This window comes from Semicossyphus pulcher, unplaced genomic scaffold (assembly GCF_022749685.1).
Source record: "Semicossyphus pulcher isolate SPU_LCO1_2020_fin unplaced genomic scaffold, fSemPul1.0.p SCAF_17, whole genome shotgun sequence".
NCBI classification, from domain to species: Eukaryota; Metazoa; Chordata; class Actinopteri; order Labriformes; family Labridae; genus Semicossyphus; species Semicossyphus pulcher.
This window is the reverse complement of record NW_027211681.1, coordinates 28,321,980-28,337,669: the sequence shown is the minus strand read 5'-3', so window position 1 is coordinate 28,337,669 and position 15,690 is coordinate 28,321,980. Positions and strand designations below refer to the sequence as shown.

At 42.2% G+C, this 15,690-nt stretch overlaps 1 protein-coding gene across 1 annotated transcript; it reads right to left on the bottom strand.

Annotated features, from left to right (window-relative positions):
- Positions 1 to 10,381: 10,381 nt before the first annotated feature.
- Positions 10,382 to 15,690, bottom strand: map1lc3c (microtubule-associated protein 1 light chain 3 gamma). Its single transcript, XM_069666222.1, has 4 exons — positions 15,630 to 15,690; positions 15,497 to 15,552; positions 15,309 to 15,415; positions 10,382 to 10,550 (listed from the first exon to the last, which is right to left on the bottom strand). Exons 1-4 carry the CDS (start codon positions 15,688 to 15,690, stop codon positions 10,382 to 10,384), a joined length of 393 nt encoding a protein of 130 aa, XP_069522323.1.

Below are 15,690 nucleotides of genomic sequence, written 5' to 3'. Positions count from 1 at the left end.
GAAATAAACACGCCGTCACAGCTGCTGATGCTGGGACGTGTTTGTGTAATCTTTGATATATTAAATGAGACTAATAAGTAATAGATTACAGTGACAGAGGGACTGAATAAAAAGAGTCCTAGTTTAAACTCAGGTCTTTAGGAGGTTCAAAGTTCACTAATTTAACTCAGGATGTTAGGAGGACGCAGTGATAACAATTTAACACACCTGTAGAGAGATACACGGTGCACTTTTTATATTCTGCAAACATGCACAATATAGCGTCAAGCAAATTCATCTCAACTTGAAATTTGAGACAGATTGTTAGCTGTTAGCTGTTAGCATGCAGAGTCTGTTTATAGAGATTAATAAGAAGCTAAATCGTTGTCAGAGGACGCTGACGGGAGCCGGGAGGTCTCTCCGCCTGCTTCTGCTCTCCACACAGACTGCTTTTCCTTCATACGCCGCAGCCTGCTGATACGTGATTGGTCAATATTACTCGGACTACAAACAGAAACCAGAACACTTCCTGTTTTCTTAATAAGCCCGTCCACTCAGATCAAGTGTAATGATGTGACTCACTGGTCATAAATTGTGGACCAGTCAGAGCCGTGCTGCTCGAGTGGCTGAAGAGGAAACCGTCGTGTCTGACAGCCTGCTCTGTGTTTGTGGGGAGTTTCCTGCCCTGACTCTCGCCTCTCAGGCAGCTGTGATGAAGCATGTGATGACAAACATGATGACACATGTTCTGGTTAAGAGGGGAGGCCTCTGTGCAGCAGACATGTTGGATGATTCCTCACATTGGATTTACAACCAGCGGCAGCACACACACTTCCTGAATGAGTGTGTGTGAGTCATGAGCAATAATAAAAGAGGAAGTAGGAACACAAACACTCCCTGTCTCTCGCTCTCTTTCTGTCTCTCTCTGTTGTTTTGATGCTGTTTCAATCGGAGCATAAACAGGAAGTAAGAGTGTGAGAAAAAATGAATGAGCGAGCATGTCAGAGATAGAGAGATAGAGAGAGAGAGAGAGAGAGAGTCGTGGAGGTCAGATTGCATCATCACAGTCTCTCTCGCTGGGTGCTGGTCAGCTCTCGGCCATGTAAACAGGAAATAGAGAGAGAGAGAGAGAGAGAGAGAGAGAGAGAGAGAGAGAGAGGGAAAGAGGACAAAGACTTTCATCATCTGAGAGTTTCCCCAGACAAACCTGAGAGGACACAGGAGCTAAAATAACATAAAAAGGAGGACAAACTATGTGTTTACTGTTCTTCAGATTTAAATGTGGAACAAAGGCAACACTTTTTCAACCTGGGTCCTATTTTTACATATTTGGGGCTCTAAAGGACGAACAGGTACAGCTCCAGTCGATGTGTTCATCCTGCAGCAGTGAAACAGGCTGTAATGGCTGCAACATAATCCTTGATGGGTCAAAGGTCGTCCACTAAAAGTTCTTGTTGTTTCCACTGACAGGCTCAGATTGTTATTCTAAGTGTGTGACAACATGACAGAAAGGATCCCTACAGAGATAGACCTTTTTGTTACAGAGGAAGATGATTGTTTTAACCACACACAGACGTTACATCGCTCTCTGCACACACACCAGACTCCATTCAGAAAAACACTGATTTAAGCTCTCAGGACACAGGAGCTGCTGGTCTACTTCTGCCTCGATCAGCTCGTTCATTTTTTTTGTTATTGTGCGTTACAAAAATATTACGTTGCATTTGAACAAACCATTTAAAACACCAAAGTCAGAAAGTTACACAAACAAACGAATGACGTAAAGCAGAGGTTGATCAGCAAAGTTTTCTGCAAGCTAAAATTACTCTTTTTATCAATGGAGCCTGGTGGCTTTGAAGAGAGCGATGTAACGTCTGATTCTGGCATAATAACTAGGATAAAGCATGGATAATGGAACGCACCCAGTCGTACACAGCTGGGAACCAAAGTGTTTAATCGCTGCTTTAAACCCTCTCACAGGTCGAACACCTGAGACGAGCAGCTGATGAGAAGATGAGAGTTTTAGAGGTCACTGTTTCTCCTGAGAGACTCTGAAATGTGATGTCACAGACTTCACTGCTCTCTGGATGGATGCTGGGGCTGCAGACTGTTGCCTGGAGCCACAGCGCCCCCTGCAGGGACAGCAACAAGCTGCAGGTGAAACACAGGTCTACATCATGTTTGACTTCATCCTCAGATAAAATCCACAAGCATACGAATATTTGAAGAATTGCATTTACACACTCTTCAGTTACAGGGTACGACTTATCTGTTTACAATAATCCAAATGATAACTGACATTTTCTACAAGATGTTCCAAATATAAGAAGGTTGTTTGCGATGTTGGTGGGTAAATCACGTTGATACATTAAATCTGACACTGCTGAAAATCCTGTAAAAACACACACAGTGTGTGCGTGTTTATCTCTGTGGGTGTGTGCATTACTAAACATGTGCATGAACAACATGTGGTCATGCATATATTTGTGTGTGTGTGTGTGTGTGTGTTTGTGTGTGTGTGTGTGTGTGTGTGTGTCTGTGTGTGTGTGTGTGTGTGTGTGTGTGTGTGTGTGTGTGTGTGTGTGTGTGTCAGCAGTCTGTCGTCTCAGCAGAAGGCAGATTGAGGAGCTCTGACACACACAGCAGGAAGCTTTCCTCTCAGCTGTCAGCGCTGAAAGTACCTGAGTGCCTTTGTACCTTTAACTACGGCTGTATTAAGTTCTGCTTACGTCTGCTTCACTACATTTATTAATTACTCTGCAGGTTTGTATTATTGATCAACTCATTAATGACTGGATCCTCAGGGAGACTCAGCAGTGTTTAAAGCCATTAACATGAGCAGCAACATCACAGTGATGAACACATGGATGCCCTGAATCCTCCCCTGCTTTATCATCTATCTGACTCTTATATGAGCCATCCATCCATTATCCTGTTAGAGTCACCAGTGAACCTAACGAGCATGTCTTTGGACTGTGGGGGGAAGTCGGAGTAACCGGAGGGAACATGCAGACTCCACACAGAAAGGCCCACTTTGACCAAACTGGGGTTTGAACCAGTGACCTTCTAGCTGTGAGAGACAGTGCTAAACACTGCACCACTGTGCCCTTATATGTACCATAATTTACTGAATAACATTCAGACTAACTCTTTGTGCCCCCTGTTGGCCATTAGAAAGAATGCAGGTTTAAGGATCTTCTTAATTCGCTTCATCTTTGAGCAACTAAAATGAACTCAAATCAGCACGTCATCAGTATCTGCAGATTATGGCTTGAAATTTTTTTCTGACGATATTTTCCGCCGATAAAACAACGCTTTAATTCTGCCTAAACGCTCGATGGTTCCCTTAAAAGCTTGCCGTAATGCTGCGACATTAACTCTGCTCGAGTGGGCGCACTGCCTGCACAAAGTTATCAACAATATACAAATAAAGACTTAACAGTCACAAAAACTTGAGCGGATGAACAGAAGTTAAAAACTTTTCACAGCTCTTAACTGGCTCACAGTTAGCTCACACTCTCGTCATTTTACCGACTTAACATCAAACACGCTGTAAATACACTCGCAGCCAACGACGCTAACAGAGAGTAACATAAACATAAAAACTAACTCACATATTCATGGACGCACACACGATAAAGAGTCCGTCTGCTATCACTGATGTCTCCGTAGTAGGTGCAGTAAACATGTCCGGGCATGTCTCCCTCATTGCCGTGTTTAGGGGGGATGCTGCATTCAGGTGCGCTCAGAAACGTGAGTGATCAGACACGTGACCTTTTGTACAACGCCTCTTCTGTCAAGTGTAAAGAAGGGTGCAAGATGCCTGCGGTATGGCAGTTTGTGGCCACTACAATAAGAGCAGGCGTGATATCAACTCCACTTCAGGGAGACTCGATGTTCTCTGCAGTTAGGTGCAAAAAAACACATGCCTAATATATCGATATGGAAGCTGTAATCTGGAAAAAGGGTTGGAAAATATCGGCATATCAGATTCACTCCAATACTGTGCATCCTTAACTAACATGACTGAAAGAGAAAAGGGAGAGGGACAAATCTTGGAGAGACTTTTGATAGTTTTCCGCAGCAGTTTGAATCTGCAGCTCTCTGCATCCAAACACAACTTTCTGACCTCTGCTGTGACCGAGGCAGAGCGACAGACGAGGAGGAGGAGGCCGGGATTGAAATGAAAAACAAAGCACAGGAGAAGGAGGAAGCTGAAGCCAAACAAGGACAGAGTCTGGTCTGTTGGAGGAGAGCGTGTCTGTCGGTGGGTCATGAATATTTAAACCTCATTCCTGCAGCGCTGTGAAGGGAACACATGAACTTTTAATGAGCCGCAGGTTAAATGGGACATTTTATGTCCGTAAATGGCTCATCAAGAGAGGCTTAAATGGTGGGAGAATATCAATAAGGACAGAGTCACTTCTCCTCCCTGCGACTAACCTGAACATGTGTCATGTTTCCTCTGTCTGATCTCAGCTACTGAACTACGATGGCCGAAGCATGAGCAGAAAATACGTCTGATGGAAAAACATTTTTGGGTATAACCGTGCATGTAGATATATGAACGTACACAAACGTACAGGTATGAAGTGGGGACGCAGGTCAGTGAGCAGGTGAAGTCAGTGCAGTACAACATGTGCAGGACCAGCACGAAAAAGTGTCCTTTAAAACAGAAGGAAGACACTGACTCATAATAAGACTGTGTGTGTGTGTGTGTGCGTGTGTGTGTGTGTGTGCAGACACAGCTGCAGCATTAAGATGCTCCTCACACACTTAAACAGCTCCGTCGGCTGCTGGAGGCGAGACTCTGATGTGACAACAACAAAGAGCTCCTCTGAGCAGGAAAACAACAACACAACTGTGCAGGTGTAAATTGGCGTGGCTGAAGAACAACACAACAAAAGCTGCAGTTCCTCTGGTGTCCACTTGAGGCTGTCTCCAGCAGTGAGTCAGTCACCATAGAGCCCCATGTTATTATATATATATATTCAGGCTTAAAGTGGCGCATCATTAGGGGCGTGGCCTCTTTGAGTGACAGCTGGGAGCTGCTAGCTGTCTGCTAGGTGTCCCCTCAGCTAACTCAGTCACTGAACGTAACCTCTGGGCCGTGTTTGTGCTGTTGGAGCCTTTTGGAGATTTGTTCATGTAAATATCAGACAGATAATCTGTGTGTGCTTTATTGGACGAACAGACCGTCCAACACGTCTCACACACTGTTTCTACACTCATTTATATGTTAGCACTGATTAGCAGCTATCTGTGTCTGTGCTAACCGTACCTGCTTGTTAGCTCACTCACTGTTTGTCATACAGAGATGTTTTTGTGGCGGCCCGTGCAGGGAGTCAGACTGTTGTTGCCTTTTCTCAGATGAGCAGACAAGCAGTACATTACCCGATTTGTGTCGTTCGTCAGCCAGTCTCTCACTGGAGATTCAGGCGAGTGAGCAGCAAGTCGGCTACATTCATCGAGCTTCTTTAGTCTGATAAAAAACGACTTCGTTCAGCGACCACCACTCGTCCAAATATGGTCACTTCTGGCTTCCATAAACCAAGATGGCGAAAGCTAGGCTAACAACGTCCTTACATGAGAGTCATATTTACACTCTCACCCAGGTCAGTGTATTTCCCAAAATATAAATAATATATATACAAAACTTGAAATCAAAAGATTGTCCTATAATCTTGTTTGTACTTGCTCTTAATGGCTGATTTTACTGGTTGGACAGTAACTGATGTAAACAGATTCACGCTCCAGAAGCTTCCCTGACTTTGGGAAACTAAAGTGAAAGAATAAAAATCTCTAATGTACAAGTTTATACTCGCTGGTTTCTCCCCCTCTAAACTCCAGAGGCTGTTAATTGATGAGTAAGACAAAAAGCTATTTCCCAAACGAGACCCAATGTGAGTACATCCAGACAGCGTAATGAGTCTGTGTGAAGCTGGGACCATTACAGCTGCACAACAACAGGCTTCATTAACTGCAGCGATTGGCTTTCCAGAGGCTGCGGTCACCGGCTGATTGCTGCAGGACATTAAGCAGAACCTCCGACTCCATTAAACAAAGTTTCTCTCAACAAAACACAGAAGCTTCCTCTTCAACCCGCGGAGACAAATCAGCTCATGTGAGGACTGTGTGTGTTTAACCTTTATATAACCCATGCCTACACAAAGGCCACAATTAGCAGTCAGAAATCTATTTGCTGTAATTGTGCATTGTTGGCTCTTTTTGCAGCACATAACGCTCTACACAAAATACAGCCTGACACTGCAAAAGAAGTTTTAATAACAAAAAGGAAAACTAATTTAGGAACTTGTGTAAAAGCTCATTCAAAGGTTCTGTCCCTGTCACCACAGTTACATGACAAAGCGTTGTTGTTTGCTAACGGTATAAACGTGGGGAAACGAACAATGTTTCATTTCACAGCGACTGAAAGCGAAAATCTGAGGCGACATGGGCTCTTATTTCAAGTTAAAACATCATAGTTGATAACACACCAGCCCCCGTAAGACAACAGCTAACATTAGCATTCAACCACTTCCCAGCTAATGGAACCATGTGATAATGTTACTTCGTAGAGTCTGTTGATGTTACAAACTAAAAAAGAAAGATATAATTTTTAACTTTAGAGATTAATTACAACTTGTTTGTCACAACCCCTAACGTTAGCATCCAACCAATCACAAACCAATTACCCTTAGCTTGCTGATATTAGCTAGCTGTTACCAGCCTGAATTCCCTGTCCTTTCGTATTGTTTAACACGATCAAAGCCGTGTATCATTGATATCCAATTAGCCACCGTAAAACAACAGCTAACATTAGCATTACACCACTTCCCAGCTAACATGACCATGTGTTACTTCTTAAAGTCTATTAATGTTACACAATAAAAAAGAATAAATACATAAATCCTTAGCGATAGCAAATTATTTATTTCAACTTGTTTGTTAGCCTTCTCCAGCTTTGTCACAACACCTAACGTTAGCATTCGAACAATCCCTAGCCAATATTACCCTTAGCTTGCTGCTATTAGCTAGCTGTTACCCACCTGTCCTATCATATTGTCTAACACAATCAAATGGTTATATTAGCTGGGATGCAACACAGCTGTGTAATATAACAACATATTTGATAACTCATTAGGCGCCGTAAGATGACAGCTAACATTAGCATTAAACCACTATAGCTCACAATCATTTTATAGTGTTACCTATTTGTCTATGAGTGTTTCACTATACAAAAAAAGGCTTAGCTTAATATTATTTGTGCCCCTGCTACACTCCTCAGTCCAAATCTATTCTGACTGTTAGCGTAACGGCTAACTTAACAATATTTCAGGCTTGCTACAACTAGCCAAAAGTTGAATTGGCTAACTGTGGTGTGGCGCCCTGGACATTTTAGTGGTTAAATTTATACCCAGAACTTTTATTTGATCAGTTGTGTCATTATCTTAGTCTCATCTTTATATTTCCAGTCCGGTCATATTTCATGTTAAGAACATAGGCCAGTAAATCAGGAAGCTACCAAGCGCTAGCATCCGTGGCTAATCCAGGTAGGAGGAGCACCCTAGCTTTGCTTTAGTATCAGTGTACAGACGTTATCTTTTACCCATGTAAGATGTTTAAAAGATGTGTTATACATAGTTGGTGTAAAAAGTATTTTTGTACACATTTCTACCCGGTTTCAACAATCAATTTAGTTTGTAGCTAAGATATAATGTTAACTGAGTTAGCGCTAACTGTAAACTTAGTTTAGCAGGACAATAGCCCTGTCGTAAAGCATGAGACATTTGGCCAGGCAGCACAGCGAGCCGATGTTCATACGACTCTTTCTGTTATGTTTGCAGTGGCTGTAAATAAAGACATCTTTTATGTTGAACCACTTTGTCTTTATTCATTGTTGTACAGATCTACAGTGTGTGTGTGTGTCTGTGTGTGTGTCTGTGTGTGTGTGTGTGTGTGTGGCAGCTGCTGGAGTTTCAGTGCTCGTAATCAGTTTTGTTAATTCCATTACACTTAATGGAGCGGGAACTATCATCCAAACTTCTGAGGAACAAGCGAGATCCACAAAACCGCTAATGACGTCTGTAATGAAACCTAGTAAAAGAGGAAGTTAATCACTGCAGGACTTTTTCATAGGACAAGAAACTCTTTACAGCACTGCAGAGAGAGAGCGAGAGCGCCTCCCTGTGGACATAACAAGTGTTTGATATGTGGGTTTTCAGCTTTATGACCATGCACGTTCTCGTTAATCCACAGAAGGGGTTAAATAGTTTGAGATTAAGAAGAAAGAGAATATTCTGAGCACATAAAGGACATTCAATCCTTCAGTGACAAACATTTTTTAAAACTACATGTTTCATACACGTACATGAGTGCAGGAGGTAAAGTTATATAAACGGACAGTAAGATAAAAAAAAGGAATAAAGCTGCATTAAACGGAAATACTCAGGGACAAGTCTGAGGTGTTTTACTTTATTAAGAACTGTTACACCTCTAGTGAGAGCTGATTTAGATCGATCAGATGTTTATATGTTGTTTTTTATTTCCTCATAAAGACCTGAGTGATGAAGACGACCTGAGGAGAGTCTGTGGGTGCAGTTTGGTGGCTCTCTGCTGCCACCTACTGTCTGATCTACATATTGTATGACTTCATTTTCACATTTTAGGTGCATTTAGTTGATAAATTTAATACTTTACGTCTACTATATAAATGTAAACTTTATTATCATGAAGTGGGTTTTCTTTCCCACCTGAGACAGAATGGACATAAACAGTTAAAGAACCATGACTCTACTTTCAGATGAAGGTTTTGCATTCTTTCCGTGTATGAAACATGTTATACAAATAAAGTTTATTTTCTTATCACTAAAGTTATAATTAAAGGACTTTTTAATGCTAAACGCTGTAGTGCTTATATCCACTGACATCATTAATTAAAGGCAATCTGTTAAATACCTGTATTATATATATTTCAGCACTCTTCACTGTCACACGGTAGTCTTACTTCACAACGCATGTGGTGTTCTGTGTGGAGTCTGCAGGCGTGAGTGTGAGCGTGAAAGGTTGTCTGTCCGCCACTCGCCCAATGACAGCTGGGACAGGCTCCAGCCCCCGCGACCCTGAACAGGACAAGCGGTATAATGGATGTACAGTTGTATCTGAATCAGCTCCAGGTATTTAATCAAGCTTCTCTCGAAAGTTTTTAATCTGCATGTTTCTGTTTCTGCTGACGTACCTCAGGAGAAACATAAAATGTAAAACTGGAGTCAGATTCCTTCGTTAAAACGGAGAACTTTAACTTTGGGCCTTTTTAATCTCGTTTTCCATGAATGTGTGAAGTAGAAGAAGAAAGACTGAACTCACAGTAACCCTCAGCTTAAGGCACAAACAGGGAATTATACACCTTGTTCAAACAGTGCATGGCTTCATGAAGGGGTCTAACTGACTACAGTCCATGTAATTGTAGTTTAACCACGCTACATCATGCAGGCCATAATTAAACCTCGAGGGGTGACGGATACTGAGAAGTCACCTGACTCAGTCAGACTTCAGAAAGTGAAACCCCTTTTCTCCTGAAGCCTCGATGACGTGATCGTGACCAAGACGGAGAAGAGGACACAAATCTGGAGAGAAGCAGCAAAACCAAGAAACAATCTAAAGTGGGGCCTTCGCTGCAAAGTGGAATTATATACATTTTAACATGGTTTTACATATTTTGGGATCTCAATGATTAATAGGTGCAAACAGTGTGTGAGTGTCTCCAGTAGACGTGTTCATCCTGCAGCAGTGAAACAGGCTGTAATGGCTGCAACATAATCCTTGATGGGTCAAAGGTCGCCCTCTAAAAGTTCTTGTTTCCACTGACAGGCTCAGATTGTTCTTCTAAGTGTGTGACAACATGACAGAAAGGATCCCTACAGAGATAGACCTTTTTGTTACAGAGGAAGATGATTGTTTTAACCACACACAGACGTTACATCGCTCTCTGCACACACACCAGACTCCATTCAGAAAAACACTGATTTTAGCTCTTAGCTTTCAGTGGAAACAAGAACTTTTAGTGGACGACCTTCAGATCTGGGTCAGTTCAGCCTCGTTGCTGCAGTTACAGTTGGCTGAAGAAATCTACTGGAGCAATTCCAAAACCTTTTGCACCCAGTCGTCATTTACACAAAGTATTTCAAGAATAAGGCCAAGGTTCAAAAACTCTAATGTCTGAGCCTCCTGACTGCATCCATTAACAACTCTTAGTTTGACTTAAGATTTATTTGATCCACATACTTCCATTAAAATCCATCTCACACAATCATCATATACAACAAATATTACAATATATACAACTTATTTTCTATGTACAGCAGAGTCTTTAACAGAGGATAAAATCTAAAATATTCAGCGGTTAGTGTGAGCGTCCGAACACCTCCTGCGAGGCGTAGGTCATGTAGAGGAAGCCGTCCTCGTCCTGGTGGTCTTTGTACACCTGAGCCATGGTGAGGGACATGCTGGCCAGCCCGCTGTTGTTGATGAGCAGGTAGAAGGCCTGAGTGGGCAGCAGAGCCATCCTGTTCCTGAGGGACAGAGGAGGGGTTAATGAGAGTCGTCCTGCAGCCTGACCCGCACGTGACAATGTGGATCCATCACTGTGTTGCCTTGTCTGACTACCATCCTCAGCCAGGACCAAATCCCATTTTAATTTTAGGCATTTTAAGAATTTGTGCTCACATTGGAAAAGTGACACCACAAATATGTGAAATATGCTAAACAAGAGTGCATCACACAGGTCTGTATGCGAGTGAGGGACGGTACTGTCACAGCCGTAGAGTGAGAGTTGCGACATCACAATGGCGGATCATGGAGCACATTGGACCTCCACTGACGCGACTGTCTATACGGCTCTGGATACTTTGTTCGGGGGGTGGGCGGGGCTGCTCCTCCTCTGCTCCTCCATTGTCCTCACCTGCTTTCAAACACGTCATCGGCCTCATGACAGTCCTTGGAACACATTGCCCACAATAGCGCACGCTGACCTGATGCAGTCAGCCACATACGAGGTTTTGACCTAGTCTTGTTCATAGTCTGCTAATGATGAATATTTCTTTCCCACAATGCATTGCACACATTAAAAAGGCTTTTCTTTTTTTTTTTTACAACTCCTGGTGCCGTTATTTGTGTGGAAGTTCGAGGAAAAGAACCCTCTTCTCTGACAAGATGAATTACCAAAGGCTGAAAAAAGTTGCCGCTCTGTAAATCTTAAATAATGATGCTTCTCGCTCAGACTGTTGGAGGTTTTTGTTTGGGCCTGTGTTTCAGTTGAACTTTAACCCTGATTTATAAAAACTACAATGAAAGAGGCTCCGGTGTAGACTTTACACGGGTCAGAAGTTCTGCAGACTTTCCCAGAGTTCAATCACACACACACCATGTCAGCTGAGTCCGAGAGGGTTTAGTGCTCAGACGTCAGGGTGGAGAAAGTCTCCTTTCCTCACAGAAAGACTCGGTGTTGGCGACCTGCAGGCTTCGAGTGGCATCACTCGTGTTTAACTCTACATTCACTTGGTGCCAGTTTTTTTACTTCGTATGGAGGCATTAAAGTTATTCTGTGTATAAATAATCTGCAAAAATAGTTTCCAACTTGTAAAAGTCACAAGAATGTTCCTTTAAGTCGGAGAAAACTTTAGTACACAAGCTTCATTTTGTGCAGAAACCTGGCGGGCGAGAGTAAATGTTGTCGCCGTCATGCTGTCCTCATAAAGTGACCTATATTAGTTTTGGGCAATAAAATAAAACCCTCTGCTGCAGCAGTATTTAAAGTCTCAGAGTTGGTGACCTTTCAGTTACATTCCTACAGTCATGTGATTCAATTCGTCAAACTTAACAGAGTCCAAATAAAGACATAACTTACATTCAAGGTCTTCTATGTAAAGTATTCATGTGGAGTCAGAGGAAACGTTGGCTCGAGTCAGAACACCTCAGAGAAAGCTTTCATACATCTGCTGCCACGCTGAGAAACTCTATACAATCCAGAAACAGACCAAAGTGACACGTTTGAAACGCGCACACGTCTGACTTGTAATACGGCGTTGGGTTGCAGCCTTTGCTACAGCGACTTAGATGAATTCAGAGCAGTAAAATACAACACATCTGCTTTGTAGCGTCCATGTTTTTTTCCACATTACGAGTAAATGTTATTAACAAACTGCAGTAGGAAAAGTTACTCCCCCATCTCAGGACAAGGAACCATCTAAGGAGCTCCTGAACGCAGCACGAGTTTCATACAGGACCTGGATGATAACACCTGGTCGTCTTGGTTAGGTTTTCGTTAGTTAGCCGATGTTTGCTGTTCTGACTGATTGGATGTCTGTCATATACTGAACACATACAGTCATGCACTGCCATGTTCGTTAAACATTTTAAATAAATCTGTTCCTTCAGACTGGAGCTCAAACTCGTCATGTGACTGAAGGACTTTGATCCAGCAGCACGCCTCGATTCTTTTCTGTTCATTACGTCTGTTTTTGTACAAAGTGAAGCAGTAAGTGTATAAAAACGAGTTTACAGCGGTGCGTAAAGTTAGTGTGCATTATTGATTCGTGAGGTACAGAGCATCCTCCGTTTATATTTTTATTTCATATCATTTGCTGTGATTGAACCTCAAGATGCAGCAGACATCTGATTCGTTCCGTCTTTAGACCACAGACTGTTTAAAAAGATGGCCGACATGACAGCTCCCAAACCCTCTCTATCGCCCCCTGCTGACTGGCTGCAGTATAGCTCATAAAGCCCGCCTCCTCCATGTTAACAGATGGGACATGAGTCAAACTATAAAATCGAAATACACGTCAAATACATTTTCCTCAAACATGGTTTCTGTCATTATAGTTAGTTCTTATCATGCTGATTTATGTCAGTGTTCATTTTTAATCACAAGTTTTTTAATTAGTTATTTGATGCTATAAAAAGGGGGCGTGGCCTCATGATTGACAGCTCTGTGCTACTTGGGAACAGAACGCTGCAGGAGCCCCATTTGTCCAGAGTAGAGGAGGAATGGCGAGAGGAGACGTAACTAACACTAACACCACAGAAATGAGTTTCAAACCCACAAAAGACTAATATGAGAATTTATATTCAACATTTACCTGAGGCCGATGACAACGTGTTTGAAAGCAGGTGTGCACTGCGGACGAGCAGCGGAGGAGCAGCCCCGCCTACTCCCAGAACAAAGTATCCAGAGCCGTATAGACAGAGTCCAATGTGCTCCATGATCCACCATTGTGACGTCGCAACTCTCTCTCTACGGCTGTGAAAGTACCCTCACACACTCACTCAGTCACATACAGACCCATGTGTGGGCTGACCCCGGCAGTCAGCCCAAAAAAAAGAAAACTAGGGTTACTCAATAGGAGAATATCGGCATAAAACAAGTCAGTATCCACCCTTAAAGTTTGTTAGTAACACTCAGCTAGCCGCCCGCCGTCAGAGGAAAAGGTGATACAACAGTTCAATTTATTATCCAACAAGAAAAATGAGATCCAAAGATGCAAAGTGGTTTCAACAACACTTCCCTGGATATATTCCACAGAATGACCTCTTAATGAACCGTTACATTTGTGTTGCATGAAAACTATAACTATTTGAATGGCCTCACTAACGCATGTTGCATGGTATTTTCTTTAATGCAAAGTTTCACCTTGTTTAGTCGTCGTCCTAAAGGTTCCTTTCTGCAGCGCTCACAGCCGACACACACTTACTGAGACTGTTTCCTAATGTGCTCTCGATAAACACTCGGGCCTTGTTGTTCTGCATAATCCACTCAGGTCTGACTGACTGACTCCTTGAGAAACAGGGACCATGAAAACTTAATGTTCTGCAGATTATGCAGAGAAACAGGGACACGGTCTGTGGAAAGAGATGCTGAATTATTTAATCATTTCTTTCATATTCTTAAACATGCTAATAGTTAGTTTGTTTCTTTTAACACGGACAATGGGGAGGAAATCCGAAATAAGTGATTCTTAGAAGATTCTTTTAAACCTGATCCATTTAAGGAAAGGTTCTGATCACCTGATTTGATAAAACAGCACGTTTTGTTTGACCTGACACTTTTTGCAGAGTAATCCTGACAAACAAGGAAGACTTCAGGAAGGAAGAAAGACAAACTTTAGACTCAAAAGTTGAGTCCGTGGTGTTTGGTGTGTAAATTGACATTTCCAGAACATAGATCAGACCCTATATCCATTTTCTACGGTAAAAATTATTACAAAACACTCTGCCTAGACCTTTAAGTTTGTCTCTGTAACCGTGTTGGATCTAAAAGCCAAAGCCAGTTGCTGGACTACCACTACTTTATATTTTTTACATACATGTGGTTCTAAAGAAACCATTTAAAAAAAACCATCAAAGTCACAGAATAACAAACAGAATTATAAAAAGAGGCAGCCAGCAACACTTATGTTCTCCAAGCTAAAATCAGTGTTTTTCTGAATGGAGTCTGGTGTGTGTGCAGAGAGCGATGTAACGTCTGTGTGTGGTTAAAACAATCATCTTCCTCTGTAACAAAAAGGTCTATCTCTGTAGGGATCCTTTCTGTCATGTTGTCACACACTTAGAATAACAATCTGAGCCTGTCATTGGAAACAACAAGAACTTTTAGTGGACGACCTTTGACCCATCAAGGATTATGTTGCAGCCATTACAGCCTGTTTCACTGCTGCAGGATGAACACATCTACTGGAGACGTTCAAACACTAAAAATATAAAGATATGACCCAGGTAAAAAAAAAAAGAGGAATGTGCCTTTAACAAAAAAAAAAAAAAGCCTTTTAGTGGACAAACTTTGACCGGGCACATTTGCCCCCCCCCCCCCCCCCCAAAGGATTACTTTGCAGCAGCTGAATCGATCTACTGTTTGATTGTTAAATCCGTTTTCAATCAAAAATTCCAGCCCTTCCATAAGTCATGTTACAGCCTACGTGTTTGAGTTTCTGTGTATCGAATAAGCAGACGATGAATAATTGTTTTTTGAACATTTGGAGGAAAACATAAAATATGATTTTTAAACAACTTTCTGACTTATCACAGACTAAAACAAAGAACCAAAAGAGTCATCAGCACATCGATCAATACCGAAATATAATCCTCAGGCGCAGCTTTCTTTTTTTTTACCATAAACCGCCATTATGTTCACTCTGATTAAAATCCAAAATATACACTATCTTGCAGCACAACTAGCCGCATCCTAAACGTCTCCAGCAGCACGTTAATGCACATTTATCACCCAGATCCATCCCGTGAAGACCTTACACCTCTGAAGGGAGATAAAAACGTACCTGATGATGGTGACAAACTGGGTCATGGTGAGTTCATGGGGCACCAGGAACTTGGTTTTATCCAGAGGAGGGAGATACTTTTCCTTGTCGTACCGTTCAATTATAACCTGCGAGCACAAACATACAGGTAAGAACATATACAATCACCTGTCATTATTAAATGTTAGTCATTTCTACCGCAAACTTACCGGGATTTTGTTGGGGAACTTGGACCGAATCCCCGCCACCTCCTGTTTCCGCGTCGCTGAGGAGAAAAGAGAAGTTAGAGATTTTTCCAAACGACTTTTCCTCCATTGTTGTCGTTCTTTTGGAGACATTTACCGAAGCTCTTCCTCTGTTTGAAGGCTTTGGTCTGCGGCTGGGCCTTACTGAACGGAGGCAT

Excerpts from the sequence above, each read along its gene's own strand:
- map1lc3c (XM_069666222.1), bottom strand. The coding sequence starts at position 15,690 with ATGCCTCCGTTCAGTAAGGCCCAGCCGCAGACCAAAGCCTTCAAACAG. Across the intron at positions 15,416-15,496 it reads AGTTCCCCAACAAAATCCCG|GTTATAATTGAACGGTACGA; the intron begins GTAAGTTTGCGG and ends TTGTGCTCGCAG. Across the intron at positions 10,551-15,308 it reads CAGTTTGTCACCATCATCAG|GAACAGGATGGCTCTGCTGC; the intron begins GTACGTTTTTAT and ends TCTGTCCCTCAG.